This window comes from Geotrypetes seraphini, chromosome 9, assembly GCF_902459505.1.
Source record: "Geotrypetes seraphini chromosome 9, aGeoSer1.1, whole genome shotgun sequence".
Classification (NCBI taxonomy): domain Eukaryota; kingdom Metazoa; phylum Chordata; class Amphibia; order Gymnophiona; family Dermophiidae; genus Geotrypetes; species Geotrypetes seraphini.
Genome location: NC_047092.1, coordinates 46,047,472 through 46,064,537, shown reverse-complemented (window position 1 = coordinate 46,064,537; position 17,066 = coordinate 46,047,472). Strand labels below are relative to the sequence as shown.

General features: G+C 41.7%; 1 protein-coding gene across 3 annotated transcripts in view; it reads left to right on the top strand.

Annotated features, from left to right (window-relative positions):
• Positions 1–17,066, top strand: part of PLXNB2 (plexin B2) — a 621,264-nt gene that overhangs the window by 566,674 nt on the left and 37,524 nt on the right. For all 3 annotated transcript variants that reach the window (XM_033959733.1, XM_033959732.1, XM_033959731.1), the window contains 6 exons: positions 2,993–3,059; positions 7,982–8,128; positions 10,293–10,449; positions 11,552–11,652; positions 13,246–13,330; positions 15,705–15,859. In XM_033959733.1, coding sequence (XP_033815624.1) covers positions 2,993–3,059; positions 7,982–8,128; positions 10,293–10,449; positions 11,552–11,652; positions 13,246–13,330; positions 15,705–15,859 — 712 coding nt within the window. The remainder of the gene's footprint in view (positions 1–2,992; positions 3,060–7,981; positions 8,129–10,292; positions 10,450–11,551; positions 11,653–13,245; positions 13,331–15,704; positions 15,860–17,066) is intronic.

Sequence of the window (17,066 nt, the reverse complement as noted above, 5' to 3'; positions counted from 1 at the left end):
ATTTGCTCTTCCATGTGCTCATGCTGTGGAGTAGAACTGGTGGTGAGATGTTTCAAAACCCATGACCTTGACATTCACTTTAATGAGGATAAAGGCAGGAGTAACTTTGTGAATGTGTGCACCAGTAGAAATCAACACATATGCATACCTGAGGGCTGATTGAAAGGTAACGACACCTGTTTTTTTAATTCAGAATCAGATGACACCACAGGATCTGAACATTTTTCTTTTCCAAAGTAGCATCCTTCACATTAATACATTTTTGCAGTGTTTCAAAAGTGATTCAAAGACATACAGTAGACTGATTGCGACTTCACTGTTTTGCGGTGGATGGCCTCCCAGAATGCACTTCATCAGTCACTCGCATGTTACCCGCTTTGAAGTGTGTTGCCTTAACATTTCAAGAGTTTTATTACTACTCTTTCCAAGTGTAACACAAAATTCAATCACACACCTCTTGCATGCGCTCACAGACTCTCATCTGCTGTGACAAAACATGAAGGTCTTCCTCTCGCTTTGACCCAGCGATGAAGACTACAGCAGTCCAATTGCAGGTTCAGAAATGTCAATGTATGAGCTTCACAAAAACCAGCACAGCATTGCCACATCTACTTCTTGGAAATAAAAACAGAGGCAGTCTCATTACTTTTCAGTCATCTAATCTCACCTTCAGTTCATCCATTGTCTACCCCCAGGAATACTATACCCTTACTAGCCTTAATGGGGAAAAAATAATTTAATTGGGGGACAGGCACCTATCTGATTCTATAAAAGATAAGCGCCTATCACGTGGCATTTAGCAGCGCCTAACACTTAAGTGGGCGTTTCTAAGGGTGGAACATGATTTAGGCGCCGCCAAGTGCAATTCTCTAAAACCTTAGGTGCCTGAAATTTAGGCCCTTAAAACCCTGGCCTACATTTCAGGCACCTAAGTTTTTTACATAGGCGTCACTAGCTGCGATTCTGGAAATGGCACCTAAGTATGATTGACACCTAGCTGGCCCTATTTTTCTAGACACCAACTATAGAATTGGCCCCTGAGTGTTTCTATATAGGTACGCTCTTGGTAAATTACCCCCTCTATTTTCCACCCACTGTCACATGTACATATTATAAGCTCAATATTCAGAATAATTTAACCGGGCAGGAGAGACTCCTGCCCGATTAAATCACAGTCAGTGGGCCCCTGGACTTTCAGTGCCGCTGAAAATCTGATGCGTCCACTGCAGCACTTGCTGGCTATTACTGAGGTGGTCCAGGCCAGAGTTCAGGAGAAGCCAATAGTTATGCATGCATCGGCACTGACTATCGTAGGTGCCTGCATAACTAACCAGGAATGTAGAACTGCACATAATGAAAGTTCTAATATTGCCCAGTTAAGTATGTGGGCGCAGCATGGAATATTGGCTGTACATAAGAACATAAGAACTGTCACTGCTGGGTCAGACCAGTGGTCTATCGTGCCCAGCAGTCCGCTCCCGCAGTGGCCCCCAGGTCAAATACCAGCGCCCTAACCGAGACCAGCCCTATCTGCGTACGTTCTAGTTCCCAGGAACTTGTCTAACTTTGTCTTGAATTCCTGGATGGTGTTTTCCCCTACGACACTCTCCGGAAGAGTGTTCCAGTTTTCCACCACTCTGGGTGAAAAAGAACTTCCTTACGTTTGTACGGAATCTATCCCCTTTCAACTTTAGAGAGTGCCTTCTCATTACCTTGGAGAGGGTGAACAACCTGTCTTTATCTACTAAATCTATTCCCTTCATTATCTTGAAGGTTTCAATCATGGTCCCCTCTCAGTCTCCTCTTTTCAAGGGAGAAGAGGCCCAGTTTCTCTGTACCCTCATAATTTCCAGACACCGCCAAAGACCCAGTTCTCTGAGGACAAGCAAAATGTTGTTTCTCACATTTGGGTGACGTTATCCAACAGAGCCCAGTGGGGATGCTATTCAGCATTCTGTTATTTTAGTAAGCCTTTGGCAACACTGGACTAAAACATTAGCCAATGTCTTCCCATCTGGATAGGGCCCAGCACCTCATGTATAATTATGGATGAGCAAATTTAAGTTAAAACTCAATATAGAAAAACCAAAATTCTTCTATGCTACTCCTTGCTAGAAGAAAGAAATAGAGACGAGTATAAATCTGAATGGAATTTTGTACTCGATTAATCCTGCTATTAGAATTCTAGGGGTTATTTTAGATCAAAATCTTGCAATGAATTTAGTAAGGAAAAGTTTCTATATGTTGTGGAAATTACGGACTATTAGACCATATTTTGATGTTTCTTCTTTTAGACTGTTAGTACAGTCATTAATTCTAAGTATTTTCGATTACTGTAATATAGTTTACTTAGCGGGTTATTAGAAAAATCTTCATAGGCTCCGCATCATACATAACACAGCAGGCCGATTAATTTTCAATCCCAAAAAATCAGATCATGTCACACCTTATTACCAAAGACTACATTGGTTACTAGTCGAGGCCAGAGTCAGATTTATGTTTGGTTGTATACTGTATGCTCTAAAGTTTTACATAGTTTAGGACCTGATTATCTTGTGGATCATTTTTTATTCATTAATTCACAACACCCAAGATGTAATTGTAATTTGTTTGCTTTTCCATCAGTAAAGGGTCGTTTATTCAAGAGCTATTTTCAATGACTCCTATCTTTTCAGACAGCTTCTTGTGATAAAGCATTTGTAAATCTGTTAGTTAGCTCTGCCTCTTACCAGCAGTTCAGGAAATTATTGAAAACCTACTTAAGAAATTTTTGTAATTTCTAGGTCATTTGTTTTTATTATCACTGTTTCAATTTTCTTTTGTAAACCGCATAGAACTCCTAAGCTACTGTTGTACATTTTTATATTATGTAATATCGACCTGTATTTATACACTGTTCTAATGTTGTGAGTGCCTACTTGAGCACATATACTCGGTCTCTCATAACACTACTCCAGTAATGTCACTATAATCCTATTTTGTGTGTGTTTAGGTCAGAAACTGTTGTGGAGCGGATGCTTTCCAATTGGATGTCAATCTGTTTGTACCAGTATCTTAAGGTAAGTCTTTATTTCTGCATTTGTGTCAGATATTTATAGAACTATAGAAAAATGGGGCTCTACAAGATCTCAAGTATTTTGGTCTTCATTCCCAACCCAAGGGAACACCGATTTTTAGGATATTCTTAATGAATATGCGTGAAAGAGAGCCACATGCCCACAACCTCCATTGCATATTCATTAGGGATATCCTGAAAACGTGATCCATTTATGGCCTTTGAGGACTGGAAATGAAGATCAAGGACCTAGGGGGTCTTTAGCGCACGCTAAATGCTAACATGCCCATTTGGACACATTAACATTTAGCGTGCGCTAAATCGGCTAGCGTGCTTTAGTAAAAGACCCCCCCCCCTAGTGCGTTATCTTACCTTTGGGCACTTCATAAAGGTAAGCTTAATATTCAGCCAACAGCAAGACATAACTTAATATTGATATCTGTATAAAGTTACACTTCTATTCAGCCTGCTTATATGTGTGTCAATCAGTTGAATATTTAATTATAATTTTGAAATGGTTATAGTATCCATATCATTTATAACTGTTATCCATAATTTATATGGCTAGCAGCTGAACATTTTTTGATTCCTGTATCTTAGGGGTCGTTTTATGAAGCCGCATTAGGCTTTTTTTAATCGCCATCCACAACGGTGTTAGCTCCGACGCTCATTGAATTTCTATGAGCATCAGAGCTAATACTGCCGCAGCCAGCAATTTAAAAAAGCCTAACTTGGCTTCATAAAAGGGGGGGAGGTAGTTTGCTAGTCCAAAAGACCCTTGACCCCCCCCCTCCTTCTACAATGGGCTTGGGGCCCTAAATTTATGCCCTATTTGCTTGATCGAGCCTGATGTTTCAACTGAAAATTCATCCTAATTTAGGAGCTTAAAATGTATGCTTATAAATTTAGGCCAGGTATTCTTTTGCTTAGATTTTTGAACCTAGTACTGAAAATCAGTGCTAACCTCCTGACTTCTTTACTCTGCCCTAAATCCGCTCCTGTTGCCACCTACTTTTTATGCTCCTAAACCTTAAAATGAAGTGAAGTTTTGAGCATAAATTTAGGCACCTAATGCTATTAAATTTTCAGAAAAGTTTCAAGTTTATTTAGTGCTTGATATACTGCCTATCGAGGAATGTCTAGGAGGTGTACATTAATGCTAATTAATGGGTATAAAGAGGAAAGAACAGAAGGGGCTGAAAATAAGGAACAAAGAATGGGAGCAAAGAGGGAAATACAATAATTGAAAGATAAAAGGAGAAGGGAAAGGAAAACGAGGGGAATTTCTATACAAGCTGGCCAAGGATAACTGACTGTGGTAGAGGGAACGTGCTGCAGAGGCTGACGGCAGCCTGCTAGGTTCGCTACAGCACCGGCGATCCTCTGCAGGCTGCTGTAATTAGCTTTAAAGGTGAGACCGGGAAGCCAGGGGGGGATTCTAGAGAGAAGGGGGAACATGCAGGCCTTCGGGGGGGGGGGGCCCTGGTGTAGAAGTACAAGGAAGGAAAGATTGTGGGGGAGGGAAGGAGAGAAAGATGGAAAGGGAAGACATGGAAAAGTAGATTTTGAGAAGAAAGCAGAAAAATTGCATGTTAAAAAGGCACTGGAAACATAGTTAAAAGCACAGAAAAGTCACCAGACAACAAAGGTAGGGAAAATTATTTTTTTTTTTCAATGTAGTGATTGAAATGTGTCAGTTTTGAGAATTTATATCTGCTGTGTATATTGTGCATATATGAAAAATGCATGGAAAAAATTGCATTACAATTAGTAAAGGGAGTGGGATCTGGGACAGAGCTTGGGTGGGCCTAGGGAGGAGTTTGGGAGGTCTGTGGTTGGGGTACTCAGTTGATATTTGTTAGACTTAGGGGGTACTTAGCTTGAAGTAGTTGAGAAACACTGCTGTAGGCAATCAGCCGATGCCAGCACCTCTCCTTTTCTCCAGCCCTCTTCCCTGCTGGCACCCCCCTACTGGTATCTCAGGGCCCGTTTGGAGGGCCACTGTGCATGCATGCGCATGATGTCATCACGGTGACGTCCACGTAATTCCGGGTGCCTTGAGCCATGGCCACTACCTTTAGTGTGCCCCGGCTCGAGAAAGTTTGAGACACACTGGTTTAGAGAATCCAGTCCTTAGTGTTTAAGTGCAAGGGGGTGGAGCATGGGGGAGGATTGTGTGCAGAGCTATCACTCAGGCATGCAACATTAAGAATGCTGTGAATTATGCACTTCCTTTCCACTTTTATGCAGATGCAGTTACACCAGATTTATGGCTGACATAATGCTGGGCACATAAATGTTAAGCATGCTGATGCCAGGTTAGACTAGTGTTCTAAAATAGAACCCAGGTGCCCAGATGCAATTATAGAATCTGCTTTCACCACATATTAGGGCACCTGAATGGAGGTGCCCACTTATCCTCTTGAGACCCCAAGTATGTATAACAGCCAGAACCCATGTATATTTGGATGTATCAGGGGCATAGCCAGAGGTGGGCCTAGACAGGCCTTGCCCGCCCAGTTTGGGCTCAGGCCCATCCACCCAGCAGCTACAGGCCATCAGCAGTGGGTATCATATGCTGCTGGCAGCTGACCTGGAAGCCTTCCCTTCCCTTTCCACCCCCTCCAGCCCACATACCTTTTCTTCAGGTCACAGCAGCGATTCTGTCATTTTGTGTCGGAAGGCTTCTGGGTCAGCCTCCAGCAGTGTAGGAACCACTGCCGGCAACGTGAAGAAAAGGTATGCAAGCTGAGGAAGCGGGAAGGGAGGGAGAGAAAGAATCTTCTGGAGGGGATGGGAAGGGAGGGAGAGTGATGTCCACCCACTTTGGACTGAGGCTTGCCTAAACTTGGCTGTCTGGTTATGCCATTGGTCTCGAAAGGATAGAATTGCCTCAAAAATGTGGTGCGAATCCAATTAAAAAAAGGGTATCATCTTATTGTCTTTTTTTTTTTTTAGTTTGTTTTATTTCTATTTATTACCTATAAATAAAATGTCACCTCTTATCCCAGACAGGGTTTATAGTCTTTCTAATTAGTGCATTATCATCTTTGGTAAATGAGCATACAGATCCTGTGTTTATTTAACATCCAGTGTTTCTCCTTCGCATGTCTAACCACAAAGTTGCTGCCCAGACATACAGCCTCCTAGGTCCCTTGTGTGGCCTGGTAGACAGACCCTGCTTATGTGTGCATCTCTCTCCTCCCCCCCCCCCCCACCCCACTCTCTCTCCCAGGACTTCTAGTCATCATTGTTCTTGCAGTCTGCCTGAGAGATCTAGCTGCTAGTTATAAATTCTGTAATTGCAACCATATAGTTAAAAGCACTGGGGAGTAGTTCAGTCTTTCAAAATGATTAATAGTCATAGTGCCATTAGGGTTAGATTACCGTTCAAAGAAATGTGAAAACACTAACAGCAGTCCAAGAATTAATTGGGGTATTTATGGTTTGGGGGGAGGGGGGAAAGCCAAGTCAATTTATGTGCCACATGAGACAATCCAGAAAACAAAGGGTTAACATTGAATAAAAATGAGCTGGTAGGCCTATGGGACCAGTGCTTCTAAGTCTGGGCTGTGAAAGGGCAGCAGTGTGAAAGTTAACATATTGATGTGAGTCGGCTACAGACTCTGAGGTCCCTTTTAATTTTGATGCATTTCATTAGTAAGCAGCTCTAACCTGAGGGAAACCATTTTAACCCCTGGCTTTCTGGAATGTGTTATTGATGTATTATTTTCATCCCCATTTTGTATAGAACATTAAAATCTGGCATTGAGAAAGCATTGAGACTGATTTATAATGTGAGATACCTAGACCACTTCACCCCTTTACTCTCTGTACAATATTGGCTTCCCTTAATCTTTAGAATCCGGCAATTGACCTAAAAGGTCATTGTATAAAAAAAAAGGTATCTAGGCTTTCTAAAGAAGTCTACCCAAAAACTCTCACACAAAGAAGTGCCTGTACATGTTTGTGTCAGTAGGAATTGGCACAAATGGATGTATTTCATAAAATACACGTGTGCCCTCTCTGGCCCATCTCTGCTCGTAGGTATGCCCATTCATATCATGTAAAAGTGCTTGCCTGCTTTTATGCATGTATACCCTGAATTAGACAATGACACGGGGGAAACTTTGTCTCCGTCCCTGCAGGAACTCAATTTCCCCATCTCATCTCGTCCCCACGAGTTTTATTGCTGTCCCTGCCCCATTCCTGTAAGCTCTTCCTTAACCGCACAAGTCTCAAACACTTATGATTTTAAAGTGCCAGGACAGGAAAATGATTTCCCGCGGAGAAGGGGAAAAAGCGGTCCCCGTGTCATTCTCTGCATTGGGTAATATATAAGCAACTGCATGAGCATGTCAAACCCCTATTGTACTTGCTCAAATTGCTTATAAATATACAGTTGTTATAATTGGTTCCTGCTCCTTAGCGTTTAAAGACTTGTTGAGAGATGGTGCAGACAAGATTCACAACAAATGGGCTTTAAGTTAAGAAAGCAAAGCTGTGACTAAAAAAGGTTTAAGGTAATTGGTTATAGGTGGGGTTATATTGAATCTGAGGACCTTAGCAGGGTATAAATCTTCAATGGGGGAGAGGGTTTAGTTTCTAGGGAAAAAAAGCAACACAGTTAGCTCCAGTTTTCCCCCTATGGAAGCCCTAAGGCAGGGATGTCAAAGTCCCTCCTCGAGGGCCCCAATGCAGTCGGGTGTTCAGGATTTCCCCAATGAATATGCATACAATGAAAGCAGTGCATGCTAATAGATTTCATGCATATTCATTGGGGAAATCCTGAACACCCGACTGGATTGGGGCCCTCGAGGAGGTACTTTGACACCCCTGCCCTAAGGGAAAACACTGAGCCAGGAAGGCTGAATCCAAGTGATTGTTGATTGGCTAATACCACCTGTTGTGTTTCTGTGAGAACAGGATACTGCTGGTGAACCTTTCTACAAGCTGTTCAAGGCAATCAAGCATCAGGTGGAAAAGGGACCTGTGGATGCCGTGCAAATAAAAGCCAAATACACCCTGAATGATACAGGACTGCTAGGTGATGACGTGGAGTACACACCGCTGGTAAGCAGCTTCCCCAACTATGCAAGCACTTGTCAGCTTTTATTGTCTTAGCAAAACTGTCATGCTAATCCTTTATTTCTTTTCTTTTAATGTCAAGACTTATTATACTCTTGTTAAGATTTCATGGCAGAATGCCAGCTCCATCTGTCTTTTGTCACACAAGAATGAACAAAATCTATTAATGCATTATAAAGGTGGGAGAGATGTGTTCAGTTGCTGCAGTAACTCTTTCTCCATGGCCCAAAATTTCAAGAGGGTGGAACGTCTGGCTGTTCCATTTCCCTTAGAAATCAAGGGGAAGGTGGTTTATGGTGTGGAACAGTGATGATAAATCTATTTATTGGGCTTTATTAACCACCTTTATGAAGAGATTCACCCAAGGTGTTGTACAGCAAGTACAGTTTAACGTAAAACTTAGTTTTGGTAACAGCATAACAGTAGTAAAATGAACAAATGTAAACATGCGTAAATACAATAAGTGAGTTAAACTTGGAAATGGCAGATTTAAACCTAATAATAGGACTAACATGAAACTGTATCAAAAATATACACTTTTAATAGAAATACGATAAATGTCAGTACAATAAAAAGCCAATACCATAATAGATACATGGAAGAACATTCAGGGCTCCTTTTACGAAGGTGCGCTAGGGTTTTAATGCGCGGAATAGCGCACGCGAGACCTTAACGCCAGCTTTGAGCTGGCGTTAGTTCTAGAAGCGTAGCGCGCGGTAATTTCCTGCATGCGCTAAAATCGCTAGCGCACCTTAGTAAAAGGAGCCCTCAAATAACATAGATATGATGCTAATGTTTTGGCTACAGTACAGCTTACTATGTAGTCGAGGGACCACGAACAGATATATAGATGGGAACAAGATGGGTAGTATAGGGTCGATTGAGATATAAACTCAAAGCAAGTTCTTTGGACAGTTAAAAAATATATATACAGTGGTACCTCGATTTACGAGTGCACCGGTTTGCGAGTGTTTTGCAAGACGAGCAAAACATTCGCAAAATCGGCACCTCAGAAACCAAGCGTGCCTCGATTTGCGAGCGGCACTCCCCGTGATCGGCACCCCCCCCCCCCCCGCCGCGATTCGGCACCCCCACCACAATCTGAAGTCCCCCAGACCCACCCAAACCCGCTTCTTACTGTCATCTGGGCCTCGGCACCGGCATGTCCTGTGCTTTGGTGCCGGTGTCCGAAGATTGGCCTCCTCTTCTTGCTGGGCCTTGAGCATCTGCACATGCTCAAGGCCTGCGAGTTCACGCTCTCTCGAGAGAACGTGAACTCGCAGGCCTTGAGTATGCGCAGATGCTCAAGGCCCTGCAAGAATCTCTACATTCGTAAAGCTCGCGTTGAGCTTTATGAATGTAGAGATGATGCGGTATACAAACCTAAGGTTTAGAATAGATTAGATTAGATATATTGACTGAGCTAGAAAGAAGAGCTTGTTCTTGGTTATTTCTGACCTTATCAGTTCTCATTCTACATAAAATACTCAAAATGTATGTTGAGTTATAAGCGTGTCAAGAGCAAAGAATTGCGACACTCATTACAATAAAAGAAAAAAAAAAAAGTTATAGGTGACATCATATCTATTAGGCTAAATTATATCTTTGACAAGCTTTCAAGAGTTATCTTCTGTTCATTGGAGCAGTAAAGAAACTGCACGGTTTGTTTAGATTGAAATAACAGAATCACCTAAGTCTTGAGCTGCCTGAATATACCATTACACGTCAGTAAAAAGAGGTGCTGTATTTGATTGGCAAGAAGGACATCTGTTCAACCAATGATAAAGTCTTTATTGAAACTATTGTACCAATAAGGATCCAAGTTCCGGTGTGTAGGAGATAGGGGACACTCGTTGTAATAATGCACAGGAGTCAGGTACTCTTGAGTAGACAAAGCTACGGCATTCAGAAAAGGTGAAAGTACATGCCAAAACTTGGATCCATGTTGAGACAATAGCTTTCAATAAAGACTTTATCATTGGTTGAACAGATGTCCTTCTTGCCATTCAAATACAGCACCTCTTTTTACTGATGTGTAATGGTATATTCAGGTACTCCTTGCCTTTTTTTAAGACTTTGAGGTGAGGTTTTCTTCTTTTTGCCTGTCTGCTTTATTTAAATAACACCTTTATGATTTTTGCTTCTGCAGACTGTAAATGTAATTGTACAGGAAGAAGGGTTAGATTCGGTGCCAGTAAAAGTACTCAGCTGTGACACTATAACTCAAGTAAAAGAGAAAGTGATCGACCAGGTCTACAGAAACCTTCCTTATTCTCAGCGGCCTAAAGCTGACACCGTCGCTCTTGGTAGGTGGATTGATGTGTGTTTTGTCAGTCACAATGGCCTAATAGGTTGATCTTATTTCATACATGAGGGTGGGGGAGAGGCTGGCATTCAAGGAATCAGATAGTGGGGTCTGACTAGATAATCTTCTGCACTGCCATCTCTATTCTCCTGCCATGGACTGGCAAGGAATCATTCCCTACCTGATAGCATCTATTAATAAGATTAGAATTTGAATGTTTGAGAAAGATAGATAAATCCTTATATTTTAGCGTTAAGATTGTAAAATCAGTTTTTCCTCACAGCATGTAATATTGATGATCCTTTGTAAAAGGTAACTCAGTAAGAAAATGGTTTCACAATTGCATTCCTTGGGCTAAAAGCATTAAACACTGATTAAAGAAACCACTGAATCTGCCCTGGGTTTGCCCTATTTACATGCACAGATGTCTAGTTTCGCTTTTCTTAGACAATCTCATGGGTGGGCAGTAGGTTAAATCCTGGAGTGGGTACAGCTGTCTCTTATGATGTGGTGTGTGTTGACAACTCTAGCCAAGGATGTTGTAATTTGGCAGTTTCCGTGCAGAACAGCTAGCAATGAAGATCATTTGGAAATAAAAATACTGTAAACATTGTAATGAAAAGCTGTGCAGCTGGAAGAGTTTCATTTGTGTTTTTAGTTCACTTTTGATTTTTAGTGTTGTGTTTAATATGCATTAAAACCCATGTGATGTGTTAGTATGATGAAAAAACTGCATTTGAAATTATATTTGCTAAATAAAACAAGACCAAATTCAAGCACATACATTTTTATCATACTGCATAACTGTAATGTTGCACTATATCTGCATGCACTAGTCAAATCTATTTTTATGCTTATGTTTGATTTTACATTTTTTTAAGCTATTAACATTCACTGAAGACTTGGGAATTCGCTGTGTAATCTCCCTGCTCATGAGCACATTGGCAGGGAAACACCTAATTAACACTATACAAGCCTTTCAGTGGGTGTAAAAAGAAGTGTTAAGCAAATTTCATGGGGAAGTTAGGCCAGGCAGCACTTGTGGAGTATTTATCTTTTTATCAGCAGGGCTTTGTCAGCTGTATCTTCCCTTTGCTTTGCAGAATGGCGGCCGGGATCCACTGCACAGATTTTGTCAGACCTGGATTTAACGTCTCAGAGAGATGGCCGTTGGAAACGCTACAATACCCTGATGCACTATAATGTGAGTTAGATCTTTAGATCCAGTGAACTGATGCTTAATACTTGAGAACTCACTGCCTTTAATAAGTTGGAAAAAGGGGTTCCTATATGAAAAGCAACTTGAGGTATGAAAAGAAGCACAAAGAGCATTCAAGTTCTGAGCAACCAAATTTCTATTTATTGATGGACCCGACATGGGCTTTGTTTCAGTGTACCCACCTGTGTCAGGAGTCATTCAATACAATCCTCAAGAGAAATCAATAAAAAATTTTAAAAAAACAGCTGGTTAAATGAAACCAGGATAAAGGCTTTAGTGTTACTGAAATGAAAGTCTGAATGGACAGCACATGTCACAGGCGGGTACGCCCAGGGCAGGATTAACCAATAAGCCAAGTAGGTACATGAAGGAGGGCATCAACATTGTTTTTTCCAAACGGCGATGGGCCCCTCCAGCATCGATCACCAACATGGGCCCCCCGATCGGCAACACGCCCTTCCCCACCCACCCCCATCGACGGAAAGTAAGACAAGCAAGCAACGCGGGTAAGTAAGGCAACGGGAACTGTAATTGTGCAAGCGGTGCTGCTTGCCCAAAGCTTCCGTTTGATGCAGCTTCCTGTTTCCGCCTGGACGCATGGTGGGGTGGAGCGAGGCAGGGGGCCCAGTGTAATTGGGTGCCTAGGGGCCCTCAACAAATTAATCCTGCCTTGGGTACACTAAAACACGGCCCATGTCGGGTCCATCAATAAATAGAAATGTGGTTGCTCGGAACTTGAAGGCCCCTTGTGCTTCTTTTCGTGCCTCTTGCTAGTCCATACTTCAAATCCCTTTCTTTTTTGAATGACTGAAAAACCAACTTAACACATGGAAAAATCACTACTTCTCTAATAGCTGTCATTAAATCTGGGATAGTAACTTGTGCTTAACTGGTGAGATTAAGTGGGATTGCATTTACAGAATCAGGCTTGGTCTTTTCTCATTCTTCAGACTGTGTTGTTGCATGAGCTACAGGTAGCACTGATTTCAGAATTAGCCATCTGCCTCCATTACCAAGATGGTCCAGTTAGTTAACATTTAGGGCCTGATTCTCTATAGGATGCCAATCTAGGCGGACGTCTAAGAGACAGCCACCAATTGCATGTCAATTACGCATTGGCATCCTAAAAAGAATTGCGTCTACATTGGTGAAAAGACGCCATTTTGAAGGCCTACATTTAAGGCGTCTGTCACACACCTACGGAGATGTGTTAGGATGCTTAAGCACGCCCAAGGCCACCTCCAGGCGAAAAACCGTGTCCACGCTCTGCTTTGGGCATGCTTAAGCGGCCCTACGTGTTTCCGTAGACATGCTACAGATGTCTAAAATCTCGCTCAATTTTTTTCTAAAAACGTGTGTCCTGATTGACTACCAGACAGCAATAGGATGCCTACCGCTGCTTGCAATTGGGATGCACGTTTTGAGAATCAGGCCCTTACTGTATGGTCATTTCAGAGTTTGCTTTTAGTTTTGTGTTTCTTGTGCCGTTGTTGCTTAAGTTTCTGTCATATATAAAATGTGTATTATAAAGCCACATCTGAAAAATATTTGTGTGTTCGCATGTGTATATTCTTAAAGGTGCGAGATGCGGCCACACTGATTCTGTCAAAAATGGGCATCCACCAGCAGCAAGAGGAGAATCACCAGGAATTTGCAGGGGAAAGTAAGTACTGCATTGTGTCTGTATCCTCCTCCAGAGAGAAACGAGAAGCATGTTCGATTGAAACTGTTGGCTGGATATCTGCTCAGGGTGTCTTCCAGTAACAGAACAGATTCCCTCCATATGAGAGCTTAGAGAAGCAAGGTCTTACAGAATATAGCTATCTTGGAAGCCTGCAGCTCTGGGGTCTCCAGACCTTTCAAGAGGAGTCACAGAGGACATTTAAAATCACCAAAAGGGCAACTGAGAAGGGATCCCGTTGGAGTTTGCTGAGCAGGGAGTGGACGTGTTAACACTGGAGTGCAAAGTCTGTTATTATAATTGAAAGAATACTTTCTACAATATGATATATTGCACCTGGAGAGACTCGGATTATATATAACAGTGCCTTAAAAAACTCCAAACAATTAATGATATAAAATGTGTGAAGGTCCTCAGTATTTACTGATCTTAAGACTGGAAAACCCTGTTACTAGAGTTGTGAGCTGTACTCGCCCAACAGGGTAATCAAGCGTGAAACATCCTCGGACCTATGTGCACAAGTGAATAGTGGCAAAACTGCTGTGAATCAAAAATAATATAATTTTTCACGAGTCACTCTAAGGGCTCCTTTTATTAAGCCGCGGTAGCAGGGTTAACAGGCGTGACTTTTCATCACACGCTAACCCCTGCGCTGGCCTAAAAACTACCGCCTGCTCAAGAGGCGGTAGCGGCTGCGCGGTGTAGCGTGCGGTATTATGCACGTTAAACCGCTAGCGTGCCTTTGTAAAAGGAGCCCTAAGTGTGCAATATTACATAATAGCAAATTCTATGATTCAATGTTCAAAACAGGAGAAAAACTCCCTGTCTAAACTCCCCTTGCATCCACTTCGCTAAATATGAGTATAAACTTCACAAAGACTTCAAAAAAAGGTACTTATCTCAGAGTACATGAGCGTAGTTAATACGTGGGATGCTCATCGTTTGTGTAATGTTGGATTGCTCTACAGAACTCCGTTTCGGAGCATGAAATCCACTTCTTCAGGAGCAGCCACTGAATGATAACAAGAGGAATGCTGAGGAGAGTGCGATGACACTGAATCTCAAAATGTAGTAGTGTGTTTAGTGGTGATGGGATAATCGCGCGCCAGACGCCAGTGCGCTGACAATCCAGCGCCGACAATTCGGCGGAAGACAGAAGCGCGCGGGGAAAAAAATAATTTTTAAAGAGCTCCGACTGGGGGTTTGGGGTGGAAACCCCCCACACACACACACACTTTATTGGTTAGTGTTTGCGCTGCCGTTGCGGGGAGGGTGTGGGGGGGTGAAACCCCCCACATTATAGAGAAAACGGAACTTTTCCCGAAAAAAATCAGAAAAAGTTCCGTTTTCGCTATAATGGAGGTTTCCAACCCCCCGAACCCCCCTCCAACACCAGCGCGAACACTAACCAATAAAGTGGGGGGGGGGGGTTGCCACCCCAAACCTCCTGTTGGAGCTCTTTAAAAATTATTTTTCCCCGCGCGCTTCTGTCTTCCACCAAATTGTCGGTGCTGGATTGTCAGCGCGCTGACATCTTGCGCTCCACATGAACCGAGTTTAGTAGTGAATACTGAGGACCTTCACACATATTATATTATTGATTATTTGGAGTTTTTTAAGGCACTTTTATATATAATACGAGTCTCCCCAGGTGCAATATATCATATTGTAGAAAGTATTCTTTCAATTGTCAGTCATCTAGATATTCTTTCTTTCGGGTTCAATGTTTTTGTGAAAGTCTGTTACTATGTCATCCTGTATAATATCTCCCTTTGCTGGTGGAACATGGCAGCCCCACTTGCCTTGCTGTGTCCTGGCTGCCACACTTATGAAAAATAAAAGTAATGAAAGCAGAAGGATAGGGTCATTATCCACAAAAGTAAACTAGAAACGAGGAAAAAGGCAACAAGCTTGGATAGAAGTTGGTGAACTGCAACAGCTTTATTGAGACGAGGCCCAATGAATCCTGTGTTGCAGCAATGGTGCCTGTGTTAGGAGTCATTCTTGCCAGATGCATTGTGTTGGTAAAGTGTTGTATCCATATTACAAAATATTAAAACCAGCAAGTGAAGCGCCCAGAAAACTGCATGTGCCGAGGTTACTGGTCCACGGTAATCTATCAAGAACAAAAAACTTGTGGAGAAGGCTTCATTAAAATCACAGTTTAATAATCCTTGGGTCCTAGATATATTTTTATGTGGATTATTAAACTGTGATTTTATTAAAGCCTGCATCTTGAACATTTCCTTCCTCACAATTTTTTTTTGTTCTTGTCAGTTTTCCATTTTTTTGTGGCCTTTTTAAGGGTCAACCTCTTGTTTGTTCCACTGTAATCTTTCACTATCGTTTTTCACAGGACATGCCTTATTAGAAGATGAAAATAAAATCTGGCATTTGGCACGGCCAGCAGATGAAGTGGATGAAGGTAAATCGAAGAGAGGGAGCATGAAAGAGAAGGAACGAACAAAAGCCATAACAGAGATTTACCTAACAAGGCTTCTCTCGGTGAAGGTGAGGTGTGAGCCTACATTTATTTATTTTTTAGTATTTATATACCACTTATAAGCTAAGTGCTTTACATTTAGGTACTCATGCATTTTTTTTCTATCTGTCCCAGTGGGCTCAAACTTTTATCTAATGTACCTGGGACAATGGAGGATTAAGTGACTTGCCCAGGGTCACAAGGAGCAGCGTGGGATTTGAACCCACAACTTACTTTAAACTTCAACACTTACCTGATCTATCAGGGTCTTTGACACATCCTCATATCTCCTTTATTGGCTTCCCCATATTCACTACCAGTTACTTTACTTTCATTAAATGTAAACTAAATGGTTTCATTTCATGTAAAGTATTCACCTTACTAACCAACTCAAGGTGATTTACAACCATATCAATACTGAATGAAACCTTACTGCCATGCTCCCCATCGCACTCAAAATAGTATATACCTTACTTACATTATGTGTTACAATTAAAACTATACAAAGCAAGGAGAACTGTATTAACATGTACAATGATGCAGGCAAAGTTTATTAAAATAATTGCGGTTAAAAACAACACCTTAAAATTAAACCACGGGACCCAACACGGTCCGTGTTTCGGTACACGCCTTCCTCAGGGGTCCTAGGTTGGAAAGGAGTCAAATTGAACCACAAAAAGCATGCTGAAGCCTGTGTGAAGATGAACGTCGAAGAGCAGCTTGTATGTGTGCTGATTTTGAAAAAAACAATTAAAACTATACTACCTTCAAATTCTTTTTAAAAGTTAAATAACATTAAATCTGTTGTAATTACAAAAGGATGCTATTCCATAAATTTAGGCCCATCACCCCAAATATCTGTAAACAAGTGGACTGGAGTATAATGTTGTGGTAAAGTAAGATGACCTTGTTGGGAGGAGCTTAGCCCTCTCAAAGGTTCATATACTGGCAAAAGATTTTGTAAGTACACAGAGCTCTCCAACCGTAATGCTCCAAAAGCCATTTTAGTTTAAAATAAACTCACTGCTTAATTGTAACTCTTCCAGTAATTGAAATCTCTAACTGATACTTTGGAAGGCCACAATAGAGACATTATAGTAATCTAATCTTGAAGTAACAAAACCATGCAATAAAATAGATCTTTATGTAGGGCTAGCATATGGCTCCAGAAAAATGAGGCTGGATTGAGTCATCCTGGTTTTACGTCCATTGCTTTCAATAGAAGTAAAACCTAGA